Source organism: Chiroxiphia lanceolata, chromosome 5 (assembly GCF_009829145.1).
Source record: "Chiroxiphia lanceolata isolate bChiLan1 chromosome 5, bChiLan1.pri, whole genome shotgun sequence".
NCBI classification, from domain to species: domain Eukaryota; kingdom Metazoa; phylum Chordata; class Aves; order Passeriformes; family Pipridae; genus Chiroxiphia; species Chiroxiphia lanceolata.
In genome coordinates this window covers 15,207,294-15,224,062 of record NC_045641.1, presented here as the reverse complement: position 1 = coordinate 15,224,062, position 16,769 = coordinate 15,207,294, and the positions used below count along the sequence as shown (strand labels likewise).

Below are 16,769 nucleotides of genomic sequence, written 5' to 3'. Positions count from 1 at the left end.
TTCTCCCTGCTGTCTTCAAATTCTGTGTCTGTCTACAGACAGCGTCAGTGATCTCTGCTGTCGAAACCTGTCTGAAAGTAAACTCTGAGAGTCTCAGATCTGCTCTCTCTGCAAGTCTTTCTGGGCTAACCTCTTCAAAGTGCAGGAGGGACACACCATCTGCAGGCAGGATCAGAGGAAGAGTGAATGAGATTTAATTAAGATGATTTTGCCCTCCAGTCAGGTTGTTTAAAAATTTACTTTAGTTCTCCTACCCCTTCCATTAAACTCGCAAGCTAGAGGGAGCAATGCACCCTGAAATATTGATTCTGTCTCTCAGATGGCAGTGACCTACATTTATGGGTGCTCAGCCCATAAGCTGATGCCCAGGACTGTTGCTGTCCCACCACTCTGCATGTTGGAGGAATGATTAAGGTGCTGGTTTGGATTAGAGGCAGAGTTTGACATTAATCCTTTAATTTCTTTTAAATGCACCATGATTCATTATCTCAGGCAGGATCCCATATCAGGTGCATTAAAAAAGCTTTGTGAAAGGCAAGCTGAGGTTGTTTGATCAAAGCTATGCCCTAGGCAACATGAGAGCACTTCCCAGCCTACTACAGCTGGTTTCTGTAAAGGCAGACAGCACCAGTTTGAGTGCTTCGACTGACTGGAAGAAAGCTTAGATGTGTTTAATTTTTTTTCTCCAATATTTTTTTGCCCCTCAGCTTATCAGTCATGTCAGTCCTAAACAACAAGGAATAAAACGGCCAAATTCAATTAATCTTTGATTTGCACCTGCAAAGCTTACATCATCTTCACTGAAGGCTTCCTAAGTGTGGCAGATGAGTATTCAGCTAGGAAAACATCAGCCTGGCAGAGACAAAGTCATGAAACTCTTGGGAAATGCTGTGGTTGCTGAGCCCTGCCCATAGCAGTGCTTCTCAGAATGCAGATCTGCTCCAATTAAGTAATGCAGCATGCAAACGATGGGCAGAAGAATTTGGGACGGAATTAAATATTCCACAGTGTATTGCATAGTCAGTCACTCCCAAGGACAGCTGAGAACCTTAAAATCATATTCATATAAAACAGACTTAGGTGCCTTCATACTGTTAAGGGGGTCATCAGTGTAGTCACTATTTTATGTGTTATACCCAAAAGTAATGGTGATTTCTCAGCCCGTAAATAGCAAAAGGAGTTGCACATGTTATCAGAGGAACTTACTATCAATAATCTTTACAGGAAATTACTGTGAAGGGAGCAAGCCTGGCTCAGGAGCAAACTTTGGCAATGCTATGCTGATAGGAGACTGCAAACTCAGCAGTAATGTGGGTTCTTCCAAGTTCCTCTCTAGTAATCTAATCAGCATCATTAAGTCAGGAAACCTTTCAAGAACAGCTCAGGATGCCTGGGGACTCTAAGCTTCATGGTCCAAACATTTGGTTTCCCTTACATGCCCTCTGTTTCACCAGCAACAATTTAGGCTCCGCTGCTCAACATGGTGTTCAAGTCAGCATCATGTTTCTTTCCTGCTAGAAGCCCATGAGACTGGAGTTCCAGCAGCACTTTCAAACAGGATTCCTGAGGCTTAGTATTACACGTGGGACAGGAAATTTGAGCCTGTAAGCCTGCACACAAAAGCTTCTGTATTTGTGTCTGAATCTGGTGCTCAGCCAACTGCAGGAGAAACTGATAGAGGTAAATGAAGCAAGACATCAGTGATGAAGAGCTCTCCCAGGTCTGGAGTATTCCTGAATGCTTATGGGAGTGGATTTCTAGTGAAACTCTCACCCCTAAAGCTCTCCATGGCAGGCGACAGAGCTCTGTTCTCACGCAAGCCATTGTGGGTGAGGACTCATCTTCAAGGGCGACAAAGCAAATAGTTTCTGCTCACACACGCCTCATTCTTCAGGAGAGCATGCAGCCATGCCTCTTCTGCCTCCACCCACAAGAAATCCAAAAAAACTTGAAAAGATTGTGACAGTCAGGTAGGATTAAAGCAAAACCCTGTATAGATTGTGGCCAGTCTAAGATCTGTTTGGCAGCTGGGTGCAGACAGCAGAGGACTTCTGCCCATGCTCTGGGCTGACACGGCAGGAGCCTGCTCTGATCCAGAGGCAGCTCAGCACTGCATTTCATGCATCATGTTTTGCCTGGCACTGGGTAATGCAGGACAGCTCCTGTGGGAAGAAGTAAATGCCTTTCAGAGTGGGCAATGCTGATTAAATGTGCCTTCATGGGTGCCAGGGCAGGGCAGCTCAGGTCTGTCTGGACTTGCTTCCTACAAATGCAGGAAAAGAGCTGGAGAGACTCATCCTTCATGGCTCCACGTCTTCAGTCCTTTCCTCCCAAGCTCACAGTAGCTTTTCTGTGCAGCAGAGCTCAGCAGGCTGGCTGCATTGTCCATGAAAGCACAGGGTGTGCACTTCTGTTGACTCCAACAGCACTGAAGTACCCACTTTCCTGCTGGCCAGGAGGGACTGGTTTGGCACTGCTTAACACAAGCCATAGATGCCATCAAACAACGCCCTGTGCCAAACAGGCACTTTCTGCTGCAGTACTCCAGTGCCCATCAGAAGTAAAACCTGTCCTGGCTTCATTAGTCTGAATTTTTCTACTTCCAGCTTCTGTATCTCATTTATGCCTCTTGCAGCATTATAAGGCTGTGAATTAGCAAAGTAAAGACACATCTTCTTGCACAGCTTTAAACAAACTCAACCAAAAAGCTTGGAACATGGCCTTACACTCACGGCAGGCTAGGCAGGTATTTGGTGATACAGCTCTACACCATATCCTATGTAAGAACATGCTTCAGCACATCTGGTCTGGTTTGTCTTTAAGGTGCTGCTGAGAACTCCTGACTCCCTTGGAATCTTTGACAGGCAGAATAGGAGTTAAAGTCAAGAGAGTGAGAAGATTGTTTTTGAGGAAATAATTCTTGGTTGGAGGGGAGGAGCTTGGAATGGTTGGAGCCCATGCCAATGCAATAACCTCAGGTTTCCCAGGGGCACTCAGAGGGGCAGAGAAGCAGGCACCTTGGTGGTGTCCCACACGGAGATGAGGGGCCCAGCCCTCAGTGGCACAGCTCTGTCCTTGCCCAGTGTCAGAGCAGGGCGAGTGGGTCACAGGAAATCGACAAAACCAGATCAGACTGAGTAAGGGAACATCCAGCAGGCTCATTTTTTAATATCTTTAAAACTAATGTTGCCACTGGAGTTTTTTTCCTGGTTGTTAATTAAACCCTCTGTCAGACAGAAGCCCATGACTTGAAAGAGGAATTGAACCTTCCTTCAGAAGTCCCTGGAAAGGAAGTGCAGTCGTTCTTCCAGACCGGATTGCCTTGCCTCCACTTTCATCTTGGCATGAAATACATCAATCACTTTTTTTCACCCATAATAATGCAAGCAAGAGTCCAATAAACAGTCCTCATCCTCTGATGCTCAGCAATGAGCCATATGGCACATACATAATGGAAAATGAGCAAGTAGTTGAATTCTCTGTAACATGATTACGGTATAAAAAACTGCAACAGCACCTCCTTTGCACTTTGAAGAAAATGGGGATTTTCAGAATTTTGCTTCTGTGACTGCCATTTCATACTGGCTATAAAGGGATTTTGGTTGAATAGCAGAGCTCAGACAAGGAATGTTATTATTTAAGAATGGATTATACTTATGTGTTACCTAGAAAAACTCCAAAGAACCTTATGAAAGGCCTCTGATTAAAATTGTGGGCTAGGATTAAGCGTATTTGTTTTTCACAAGTATGAGCTGTGTAACTTTTAAACCACCCTAGCTTTGCAGGTATAAAGTGATGCTGGGAAGTGTTCACTCAGTGCAAGAATGCCTTATTATTGTGAGCAGACATTTAAGCAGAGCCCAGCTTTACCACTACCAGTTGTGGCACCTTAGTACCCTGGATTAGTACCTTGTCAGCTACTACTCTGGTTGTGCAGATATTATTTCTTAAGGCTTTTCCTAAAAGTGTTTGCAGACTATCTATAAAAAAACCCGGATGTATTTGACAGCATCCACCACCCCACTCCCTCTCTTCCACCACTTGCCATCAAAGGCACCACCATGTGGATGGGAAGGAAGACCCAGCACAATCCATCTAATAAAGACAGAGATCTTCAAACACACCAGCACAGGAAACACCAACTGATAGAGAAATACCTCATAAACTTGATGCATTTATAGCACAGTGTGGCTGTAATTGAGGAGAAGAACATTTTAACTGAGAACAAGAATACTGGAATTATTGAATGCAATTTTTTTGGTTGCTTTAAATATTAAATAGGTTGAGTTTCCTTCAATATCTTGCTTATCATTTAAGGCAAGAATAATTTCTAATTCCCAAAGACCCAAATCTTTATGAAAAGCATTATGAATCTGATCTATTTGAAATTCAGCACTAAAAACCAACAAATATGAACTTTTTCAAAGACATTTCAACCTAAATAACTTTTTTGACAATTTTTAATGCTAAAATTGATCAATAAATGAACATTTTTCTTTTGTTGTTTGTGTTATCCTACAAATGCTGTGTCAGAGACAGCTTGTCTCTGTATGTTTGACAACAAAAGAAGTAATGTGCTATTGCACAATTACATTATGTCCAAGACATGTTTCATTATTCTCTTATTCCAACATCTGGCTTCTCCCATGGGCTCTCTTGGACTGGTTTTTCCCAGACTTCATCCCAGCCTAGTTTCTCACTGGGGGCCCAGCCCCAGGACCCAACTGGCTTCTCAGCCCTGCATCAGCCACCATCACAATCTCTTTCTCCCTTTCTTAATTACCTGTTTAAAGTCAGATTGTTTAGACACATAAAACTTGCATTGAGTGGGTGAAGCATTTTTGAAATGCCACTGTTATCCTCTCATAGATGGTCTCACTTTCATGAGGTTAAAGACACTAATTTAAAAAATACAAAGCAGGTGCTGCAGAGTGAACTACAATCAGAAATAAGCCACAGAGACACATGTAAGATGTTCTTCCAGATATTCCCCACTTACTAGAAAATTTCGCGTGTGCGAAGTCTTTGAACATTTTTGCTCTGAATATTTCCTAAGTCCTTTTTGCTCCCATAATACTAGTCCTGCTGTTCCCTCTCTTCTCAGAATACTTAACCCTTGAGCACACAGGGCCCATGGCTCAGGACTATGGCACTTAAAACACATGGCACCAGTCCTCTGATAGCCTGATCAGAAAGCAGGAATGCTCTACAAGGAGTGGACACCAAAACATTTCTTGTCAAAAAACCTGAAACTCAAGTGCAACCTGAGCTTTCAGCTCACCTCCCCCACTACAATAAAGCCTGTCTCCTCTTGGTCTAATGTATGTGCCCCAGTGTGGTCTACAGCCCACCCACAGACCCTCAAAAGTGAATTTCTGATGGCTTATGCCCTGGACATTGCTCTCTGCCAGTCTCTGAGTGGGTGCAGTAGCTGGAAGGGAGGCACAGGGGACTGGCCTTCAGTTACCCTTAAGAATCTAGTTCTCAAGTGACCAGCATCACCATTGGCTCTCCAGCTGCATAATCCAGGTCCTGTGCCACCATGCAGTATCTCACCAACACCTGCCACACAGCTGGGAAGGGGCCAGACACCAGCCAGCTCTGTCAAAGCAGCTAAGGAGTCAACTGACATCCTCATGCTCCCCAAGAAAAAAAAGTCTCCTTTGCTAGGCCATCGTGGGCACTTGCTTGTTAATATTTGTGACATTGGTGCTTTATGCATAACTGTATCTTACAAAGACAACAATAACAACCCTTGGGATGCTGCTGAGGACACCTGAAGTCGCGCTACTGACACGGTCCTCTGGCTCACTGCTGGGTGCCCAGTCCCCCTGCGAACACGCCAGCAAGGGGTGGCAGCTCTTGCCACCTTCCTGTCACAAATCAGGTACACACTGAAGTGGATGGGCATGAGACATGAGAAACCTCATAGCAGCCTTTGACGCCAGCCTGATCTAGGAACACCTGTTTTAACTTGAAAACACACAACATCCACCCCAAGCTTTCCTGCTCCATCACAGAAACCAGGGATGCGAAAGGACTCCCAGAGCACATGCAGGCAGGTCCTGACTGCTTTGTGAGTGACTCATAAGGAACACTGCAAACTCAAAGTAAATGCAACGTGTTTTATTTGAGGTTGGAATAAATTACAACTGTAAAGCATATTTTATTGCTTTATAAATCGTCTGCTTTTAAAAGGCATTAATATCAAACATAAACAAAACAAAGACATTCGATTAGCAGTTCAGTTCTCTTAAGCTTCACAAACAGCTCAGTAAGGGGATTTTTTATACGACTGGCCCATAAATTTGACTTTGACATGCACTGTCACCATTCAGACATATTGAGGGGACTGTAGATGTGTTCATTTGCTTTAGGAGATAATTTTTTAATGCAATTTTATTTAAAATATCCCAGTGATTACCCAGTCCTTCATTCCCTACTCAAATACAAATCCCGCTGCTTTCAAAAAGTCCTTTAAAAGATATATGGGGTCTTCTGTCCTTGCAGAAGGAGGGCTTCCAAGTCCAAAGTAGGAATGACTCTGGTCCCAAAACTAAGTGAAAAACAAACTCCTCCCACTCTAACATACTGAAATCCCAAGCACAAAAAACGTGCCCTCCCATTCTGAAGATTCTTCCAAAAAATTCCTGCATTACCTGAATGAACTGATGTGGAAAATTCATATTTTTATTGTACAGTTACTCCTTGCCTGAGGCTGGTATGAATTTTGCTCAGCACCTGTACTCCTCTAGGATGCAGACCCAGGCAAGTCCAGTCTGCCCTGAGCCCTGGGGGGTGAGAGGGTGCTTATGGGGGCCAGGTGTGCTCAGCACTGTGCAGTATCCCGCCCTGAATGCACAGATTGAGCGGGATCTGGCTAGCTCCAGCTAGATACGACAGGCAGAAAGAAGACCAAAAAGTCACTTCCTCAGCCTCCCAGGGAGTCACAGCTCCTGAACGACTGAAAGGGAATGAACACTGATAAGCAGCTCTCATTCCACCATGGCATCCTGTCCCGCTCTGACCCTCTCGCACTGCAAGGGCCACGTGTTCCCCATGCCTCGGCTCCAGAACTGTCTCCCTGAGTTATTCCTGAGCAGGGAGCATGCACCTCTGCTCGGCTGGATCAGAAGCAGCACAAAATGAGCTGGCCTATGCCCTGTAAAACACTGAAGAAACAGAAACGGACACTCCAGTCTCAATTAGCCCTTGGAACAACAGAGAAAGTTAGCAGAAAATATCTCCAGGGCAGCTTCTCTTCCTGCCACAAAACTAGCTTTAAAAATAACGAGCCACCAGTAAAGAAAATCCTTCTAAAACTGGCTCAGTATCACTCAGAAAGTTCCTACTTAGAGAAGTGTTTCTTCTCATACCAGCCTCTAATGTTTTTGCCATGCCTACAAGAACGTGAATAGCTGAGCGAGAGTCTAGAATATTTTACATTATATTACTAGATGGGAATGGTTAAGTCTGTCTCTAGATTCAAGAAATATATGTCAAACTTCAAAGAAAATACTGTTACATCGATCCTGGTGTTATTTCAGTTTTCATCAAAATTTCATCAGTAACATATATATCTTTTGTATGTTTTATGCATAATCTCATTAAAAAAACCCAGCAAACAAACTTTCTTCTACTCAACATGGTTTCCTCAGAAGATGTCTGCTTTATGCCATGAGGGATGGCCAGCTTTGATCTCTGCGAGGTGTACAGCAGATTTCAGATGTTGCATTGTCCATAATGGCTCCCAGCAAGTCAAGGGCCAGAGCAGAGCTTTGGTGGGATACCTGGAGCTGTACCAAACTGGGCCACTTCTTCATCACTTTTCAGTATCCTACTCATTCAGGGAGTGGACAACCCTGGTTCAGCTCCCAGCCACATATTAAAGTGCTTAGTGGGGGGGTGGGGAACAATAATGCCCCTTCCTCCATCTCAGGTCCTCCTGTGGAAAGGTGGCTGTTTTGAGCTAGCAGGATACGCAGCAGCGGGGACAAGGGCATGTGTATGGTGTGCGCCTGATTCACCACATCTTAGAGAAACATAACTCAAAAACGTGCAAGCTTTTTACACTCATCAGTCATCTCATTCATGCTCACTGAGAACAGATTCTTGGCTGACTTCTTTTTTTCCTTTGCAGCTCCAAATTTTGCTTTGAAGATGAGAGGGGGGAAAGCTCGCCTTCAGGGAAAGGGACAAGCAGAGACACTTGCAAATTAAAATGCCTGCACATGTCAGCCACCACAGCAGTGACCTCCAGTCTGTTCTTTAGTTTTTTTTATACAACTTCTTGAACCTTAATTTTTCAGCCCTTTCAAAAGTTCCCAGGAGCATTCCTTTCTATGTCAGTGGGATGTCTCAGTGGGTGAAAATTACAGTGAAAACTAAAGAAAGGAACAAACTGCTGTCACCAGGATAAGTTACAGGGTTACATTCAAGCCACAGATTCTGGAGGGAGCAGACTTATTCCACGTTCTGGTGCAAGTGCCATACCAAACATGAAGCTGAGCACACAGTGAGAAGGAATATGGGCTAATTATTAGTGCACTGGACTAGGATTTGGCAGATGGAGTTAATTCACCTTCCCCGTTTTCGTGAAGTAATCAGAAAAAGGAAACAGTTTCTATTAACTTCAGGATGCTCAAGCATTTCCATCTCAGCAAATGCCCCTAAAATATTTCTCCTCTCTTCAGCAGTGCTTAACAGCTTAAGCACTGCCTTTCTCAGACTGAGAACAACAGACATAAATCTTCTAAGGAATCACACTTCTGGGAAAAAAAGAACCAACAAACTTCAGGATCGCTACATCTCGGCTAAGGCTCATTTACCCATCTGTAAAGCCTCTTACCACATCTGATCTTCACTCCCAAGCTGCCCTTCTGCCATGCACTTGCAGCCAGAGAGAGCAGGAGCTCTTAAATACATTCACATCTTTATTTCTAATTCTCCAGGTTTTGCCTCCAGCAAGGCATGCAGGCCAGTACTGTCTCAGGCCGTTCTGTTAAAGCACCTTTTGACTGAGTGGGGACCATGTTCCTACTGACTGAAAAGCAGACGGGACAATCAGTGAGTGCATTTGAAAGCAAAGCTGTTAACCAGTGCATTTGCTCACGGTGAGGGCAGTGTTCAGCCACTTCACCAAAATATGGCAGACATATTAATTAGTGGTTACAAAATGCTCTGACTTTTCACAGACCTTTATAAATGCTGAGCATTTTAACAGGCAGGACAGCCTTGCCTGAGAATTCAGTCTACTGTTAGAAACTGACCTTTTTTTCTCCTACAGTCCTTCCTGTCACAAAGTGTCTCATGGAACAAACAAGTGTCTATGCTGTGATTATACCAATGGAGGAACAGAGATGGATGCTGGCTGGATCACACACATGGAGCAAATAAATGATTTAGTCAAGCAAAAACTAAGTCACTTGATGCCAGGCCCAGTGCTCCATCCACACCACCAGAGGTTACTGAATAAGGGATATAAATAATCCCCCAAAGGAACTGATGTATCATGAAGGGCAAGGAGCCTCTGAAGCTATGCACAGTGGCATAGAGTACAGCACAAGCACATTACATATTTAGCTCTATCCCTGCTTCTCCATCACGGGGGCAGTGGGTTGCTCGGACAGTTTTCTTCTGATCAGCCTATTATGTTATTTCCTATAAAAATGCAAGTAAAGGTGTGTATACAATTCAGTAGTAGGACAGAAGTCTTGTTTCACATGGGCTGAATGTTTCTTATACCCAGATGAGATTTTTGCATGCATCTGCATACTCACCCAGATACTGCCTCTGCCGTGCTCCATGCCTGAGTTTCATGTCCAGTTGCTCTGCGTAGCAGGCATATCATATGCACAGTAACCTGGTACAAGAGCACATTCTGCAGGCCAAGTCTCAGGCAAAAATTCACCCACAAAACCTAAGTGTATTGGCCATTTCTTGCAGTGAATCGGGCTTTCACTAGGAATTAACATAAGCTGCAATGACTAATCTTATACTCTGTGCACTTGCTTATTTTCTTTTCACAGTTCAACCTCTTTCTTCCTTAATACTAAAATGCTAAAGTCTTACATAGCATTCAGAGCATTATTTTCTGCTGGCTGTGTTTCGCTATGCTCTAAGCCTCTATCACAATGCATGCAAAGGACAATGGCTGAATTTGTAATGCTTTTAACTAAAAAAATACTTTTAAAAACATAAAACATAAATTATTTATTCCTCTTTGTCCATTGTTTTAAGCACTGAGTCTTCTCCCAGGATTTTACACAGTTCATTCAGTCTCTGCTGCATTTTAGGAATTCCTGCAAGCTGGGATTCCAGTCTCTGTTTTTCCTCACTCAGTGATAAACGGATAGCGGTGTCCAACTGCTCGAAACGCCAGCCGCCTTGTCCATCAAACTGCAGCAAGTGAGTGTGGTACTTCCTGCAGTAGAAATTAAAACATTAGTAATGGCTCAGGGAACAGATGGTCCATTTTTGCAAACAAATTTGGATGTCTGTCTCTTCTCAATGGTGCCTCTCAGGAATCTGAGAGGTGTTCAGTCCTGGATCACTGGACAAGACCTTTTCCTCAATGGCTCATCATCCCGGGACAGTCTTGCTTGAGGGATTTGGGTATTTCAAAGTCTGTCACCAGGGCCCCCCTAGGCCATCCAGTGAACTTCAGCAGTGGGTGCCAGCTGTAAGCTCTCGGCACCGCTGTGGGCTCCCAGTGGGGCAGTCACTGCCCACATGGCCGGGCTCAGCGAGGCCTTCACCTGCAGTGGTGGTTCCCTCATCATCTGCTGTCTCTGGCCTAGGTGGTGGCCTCCCTCCTGGAAACACTGTGGCTACAGTTGCCTTCACTTCAACTCCATCAGATGCCTTTTTCTCCAGAGCCTTGAACAGCAGCGACAGACACGGTTTGCTTCTCCTCAGGAATGCTAGTCTCAGTTTATTTTGTTTACCCTGCTTCCTGAGAGATGTCTTACCTCCTTAGTGGAAAATACAGTGAGGCAGGACCAGTGCACCTGCTGCTACTGATAAAACTTGAGTTTACCTCAGTTTGTTCCCTGCATCTTACAAGGCTGGCTAAAGGCACCTTCAGTCCTAAAATATGGTTGATTTGCAAGGGGCCAAAATAAAAAAGTCTGTGTAGGAGTCACAGATCTTTCAGTGAGTATCAGGGTGTGTGCACTGAAAATATTCAAAGGTGTATATGTGGAGTTTGTCAAGACCTGACAAGACATTTTTCAGGAGGTACAAGAGCAAGAGCAGAGAGTTCCCTCAGAGCTGCTGGTATGACTGTGTAATTTATCACTATAAATTACAGAAGATGAGATGCATCATAAAACACTGATTATAAATCCCATCCAGGGAATGTGACAGTTTAATAAACTCAATGGTTTATGACACGGGACTCAAAAAACATTCATCTCCAGACTTACATTGAGCACTTCCTGCATATTATTCTTTGTGACCCCATCTATCCCTCTATTTTTGCCCCACCAAAACCCAAAAAATCAAGAAGCTAAGAGCTGACTGAGATGTCCAGTGTCTGTGTTCTAGGAAAGTTTTAATAAACATTTTGATTAAAAGAGCAAATATTTCCTGGTATAATCTTGAAGAGGAGAAAATAGCATGTGAACATGCTTTTTTTTACTCTGCAGTGCAGTCCCTGTGAAAGCATACATAAGTTAAAGGTACGCTTGTTTCTAAATACTCAGCATTTCTGTTTACTTCTCCAGAACCACAAAAATCACCAGATTTCTGATCATTTCAGTACTACTGTGGAGATTACAAGAGCAATCCCAAGCCTTCCTGAATAGCACTAATACTAGGAAACACGAAATATTGGTAAGAAACTGAACTCAAAAGATCTTTCTTAAAAGGTCTTTTGAATAACTTCCCTCTTATAATCATTTATGGGTGAGATGCTCTCAAATACCTGTTTTCTTGAGCAGTGGTTTTAAAAAACCGCCAAACCTAAACAAAATGAAATATTTCTTTTCTTCATCAGCGTAATTTAAATTATTTTAAAACCAAAAGTCTATGTGAACATTTTTTTCCTATCAGAATACTCATTTTTTCTTAACATTTAGGTCTTGATTCAACAAAAACCATTTCCACTGTCATCACCTACACAGAGGAAGGAGGAATGCTAGGGAAACCGTTCCTTTTCAGAGAAGCAGACACTGATACAATTTCTTTCCTTTGAGGCAACATACTAATAACGGATTTTTTTGTCATCAGTTTAAAAAAAGCAAACAGTTTGACAGCAGGATCTAGGAGTTCAGAACAAATAGTCTCTGCTAAAGTTATCTTACGCCTCCTTGGTCTCATTTTGCCCTTGGTCTCATTTATACATTAACTACATTTATTTCCTTGCAGGGACTCTTCTATACTTAGTACTCCCTCCTAGAATGATGCTTCTCAGAATTCCAATATTTCTTATTTTAACAGATAATCATATTTGAAAGCTCACAAATGCTGCAGATAGAGAACATACAATTTAAGTTAAAAAGCCAGATGTTCTTCCTATGGAAGAACAAGGAATAGTTTAACCACTTAGCAAGTTTCCCATCTTCTCCCCGCACTGGTAAACTTCCCCAGGACACCTCATGTATCTTGTCACCTTTACAGAACAACCTGGTGATATCTGTTGTGGCTGTGGTGTAGACTTATTAATTGCATCTCAGACACCTGCATGCTAATAACTGAAACACATTAAAAAAAATAAGAGGGACGAATAAACAAGTTTCAAAGAATTAAAAAAATCAATGCTAAATTAATTTAAATCACTATAGCTGTAGACAAGTTATTTTAGAAAGTGCAGTAGATACTGATTAAACAACTGCCCTAGTAGAAAGAGTAAAGGTCAATCCACTGCCTGTCAGAAAGCTGAAAGCAAGGACCATGATAAAGCCCCAAACATACTTACCAAAGAGAAGGTCTGTGTGTTATGGAAAGTAGGGATATCCCAGCAGCTTTTGCAGCTTGGAATATCTTTCCTTCGACGTCAATGCTTACAGCACTCGTACATTCATCCAGCAATGCATATTTCGGCCTTTCAAAAGCAGATGAAGAACATTACTCTTCTAGGTTTTGGACAGTATTCCCATGTATGATGTTTCATTGCAACAACAACAGAAAGGAGAGAGCTATTTTTGCCAGACAGCTGTCTCTCATTTACAGCTGGAAGCTGGCTAGCAACAACATAAACTTTCCATGCATTATTCAGGTGCAGATACAACTTCCAGGAAAAATGGGGTTTATTTCCTGGTCCATCTGAGTACACAGTGATCTAAATATTATGTCCTAGTTTGACCTAGGGTTATTTTGTCCTATCAGCAAGTTGGGCAGTAGATACAGCTGACTCAGCAGCTTTCCGTGGACTGCCATGTGTGGACTGGGCTGTCTTTGTGTGCTCGCAGTCTCTAAAAACAAAAGGTTTTGGAGCTTGGCTATCAAACTCCAAGAGCTTATGCAACAGTCCACCAGATTTCTGCCACAATTGTAGGAGGGAAGGTGTTTGTGCCTGAGATGTTAAAGAAATTAATATCTCAAACAGGTGATGTTATGTTGCCAAAAGCGAAGCTTAAGAAACATTGTTCAAACTAAAGGCAAAGCTTGTATGAATAAACAACAAGGTTTATGCAGGTCCTATGCAGCTGTCTGGCAGTGTTGCATACTGCAGATTATAGCCTACTACAGCTCAAATTGTAACAGGAAACCTGCAAAACCCTTTCTCATTTTCAAACACTACTTAAGGAATGAATCTTAACACTTACCTGTGGTAAAACATCCGAGCCATGCCCATCCTTTGTTTTTCTCCTCCTGATAAGACATCCTTCCAATCCATGATGGCATCCCAGCCTTTTAAAAGAAATGCAAATAAAATGAGGCAGGACAATGTAAGTTTATGAAGGAAATGCAGCTTCACTTGCAACATCTCATAAAGAACAATTCCACTGCAGAAGAGATAGCTCAGGGTTCTGGATCACATCTTCTGAGATACCTCAATGCTTTTCCACTGGTCATCAACTGGAAAAATGTCCCTCATATCATGTAAATTTCAAAAGTGGAGTTTAACCTTTTTGGTCATGTAGATATTGTCAAAAAACTTTACTTACCGTCTCTTTGAAAAAAACTCTTTGACCTGTAACTAATAATTTTATTCTGTCATGTTTGTTTCATGAAACAATTTGCTATTTTTTCTTTAAAGTTATCAGTGGAAATTTAAAAACAAATTAAAATAAATTAAAAAAAACCCCAAAGAGCAGTGCTGGACTGCATTCACCACAGTAGGCAAAGAAAACTGTCAGCAAACTCAACAGAAACACAGCTGCAGACACGGACAAGCAGCAAAACTGCACAGAGACAGGAGGATCTATACAAATTTCCCACTACCTTGTATTTAGAAATAACCCACAACTGCTATAACAGGGGGTATCCTTATTTAATATTCTGCATGGCCTCTAACTGATGTATTTCTTTATCACTTTCAGATACATGCAATGGGAGCATGAGGCATTTTATCTGCAATTCTAGGGCAGACTGGTGTTCTGTGAGTACTCTGGCATGATTCATTTCCACTAATGAAAAACTTCAAATAACAAACTACCCTACCGAAAATAAGTCTTCAGTCAAACAATCCAGATGTATAGAGTAGCAAAATAAATGAGTTTTGAAAAGGGAGAGTGTGGATGTAGCGAAAATCTGATAAGACATTTCTCTCAACAGCTCATCTACTCATGAGACAAGCAGCTGGAGCAGGGCCAAGAAAGAGAACATTTTCCAAATCAGTCCAGAAACACTGTAACTAAAAAGTTAAAACCCCTTTTCTGCCACTGCCAAACTGAAAATAAACATTTGCCAGAAAAGACTATAAATAAGATAAAGCAAGGAGGATGGGCTGTGTCATTTCTGGTAATTGAATAAAGGTGAGACAAAAGGGGCTTGTGAAGGTGCAACAGGCTGGGGATTGTTCTGCCTGTGCTTGGGCTTGACAGGACTGAAAAAACCCTCAGTAAAGCAGGGGGCCTGTGTGACCAAAACCAGGGATTGATAACTTCAGCCTGAATTTCAAGAATTTTCTCTATATCAAATTGGAAAATATAATGCAATGATTTTTAAATAAATATGTATATAGTTAGACTTTAAAGCCAGGCATGCACACAGAAGAAAGACATCACCTGTAGTGATCCTATAGTTTTTCCCTATTTTCCTCCCATTCTTGTTTCAGGATCCCAGTGGATATCCTCCCAGGGGCACATCCAGTGCTTTCTATCAGCAGGCTCCAAGTAAAGATGGAGTTGTGTAGTGAATAACTGAATCACCATTTGGATATACTCTGGTAAAGGGAACAGATACACAGAGGCTGCTATTGCTGAGCAGTCCCGGTACTGGGACACTTTGAGCTTCCAAAAAACACTGTAAAACACCTTTTGGCAAAGGGTTCTAAGAAGGGATGGGAACAGTCCTTCGTGAAAGCCATAAAAACAACTATGCTTCTAAATACAACATTCAATCTGCTGCTTATGTTCTGTTATTTTTAAGCTGAGAATACAGACGAGCTCCAGGGACCAGGATCTGAGCTAGGGTGTGGGTGGGTGTGCATGTGTGCACATGTGCCTGGGGAAGCAGTGCCTGTGTTCATACAGTTTCTTCCTGATCAGCTGGTTTATAAAGGCTTATTAAAAGACAAAGAGGGAATGAAGTTCAAGAAGAATCACAGAATATGCTGAGTTGGAAGGGATGCATAAGGATCATCGAGTCCATCTCTCAGCCCTGCACACGACAATTCCCAAGAGTCACACCACGTGCCTTAGAGTACATGGTGCAGCATGAAGAAGCATTCTCTTGTCAGTGAAATCATTCTGTTATTTTCTCTAAAGGTGTAAGATTTACCCTCTTTTTACCAGGATACAATGGTCATCTCTGTGGTCACTTCAACTTACATTCTAACTGAACATGAGAGGTGCATCTTGTCTCTTCCTGCCTAGCTCCCTCCCTGAACTTTTCCATTTCCCACTTGGAATGCCTCAAACAACAGATAAGGAAGCGTGCATTTTTATATTACCCCTTTTGAAAATTATTTTCTAATGTCTGAACAATTTCCTCTGAACACTTAGGCATTGTAACTCACACTAAACAGACTCCCCACTGTGCACGAACAATAGTGCACCTACTTGTCTCCCGTTTCTTCCTGCTGACATGGCATAGGTCAGTGAAGGTCATTAGCATTCTGGAAATATCAGCCAAGTCAGCAGCTTAGGTCACCCACGGCTAAATCCACTTCCCAAATGAAGAAATGAAATGGCTCGCCCATGAACCCAGCACAAACCTCTCAGTAGGTGCAAACACAATCCCAGCTTTCAGAGTCCAAATTCCTTGCCCAGCTTCTTGTTACACACAGCCTTGATGTAGATGTGATGAACACTGGATGTCACAGAAATGTCTTTTGCAGCCAGTAAGACAAAGATCACATATAAATGTGCTGGGGTACACTAACAGCAAGAGAAATACATACAGCTGTCTGCAGAAACCACTGATAGCCTCACGATAGCAGCATCTCATTTTCTTGCATGGCTTCTTTTATAATTCCTTTAATCTCAGTTTTCTGAAGGAAAACACAAGCTATATTTGGCAACAAAAAAATGGTTACACCTGGGATCTGTAGCCCTCTGTATCTTTCATCCTTCTGAATACAAGGATTTCATGCAAGACAGAGCATTCAGCTGCCATGAAAAGATATGCTTAAAGTTTCCTTTTTCCAGATTTCCAATCCA

At 42.5% G+C, this 16,769-nt stretch overlaps 1 protein-coding gene across 1 annotated transcript in view; it reads right to left on the bottom strand.

The window, feature by feature from the left end:
• Positions 1–6,105: 6,105 nt before the first annotated feature.
• ABCD2 (ATP binding cassette subfamily D member 2) overlaps positions 6,106–16,769 on the bottom strand; it is a 45,610-nt gene continuing 34,946 nt past the window's right edge. Inside the window, exons 8-10 of the mRNA XM_032688391.1 lie at positions 13,770–13,854; positions 12,920–13,045; positions 6,106–10,423 (exon numbers count right to left, since the gene is read on the bottom strand). Coding sequence (XP_032544282.1) covers positions 10,213–10,423; positions 12,920–13,045; positions 13,770–13,854 — 422 coding nt within the window. The 3' untranslated portion in view covers positions 6,106–10,212. The remainder of the gene's footprint in view (positions 10,424–12,919; positions 13,046–13,769; positions 13,855–16,769) is intronic.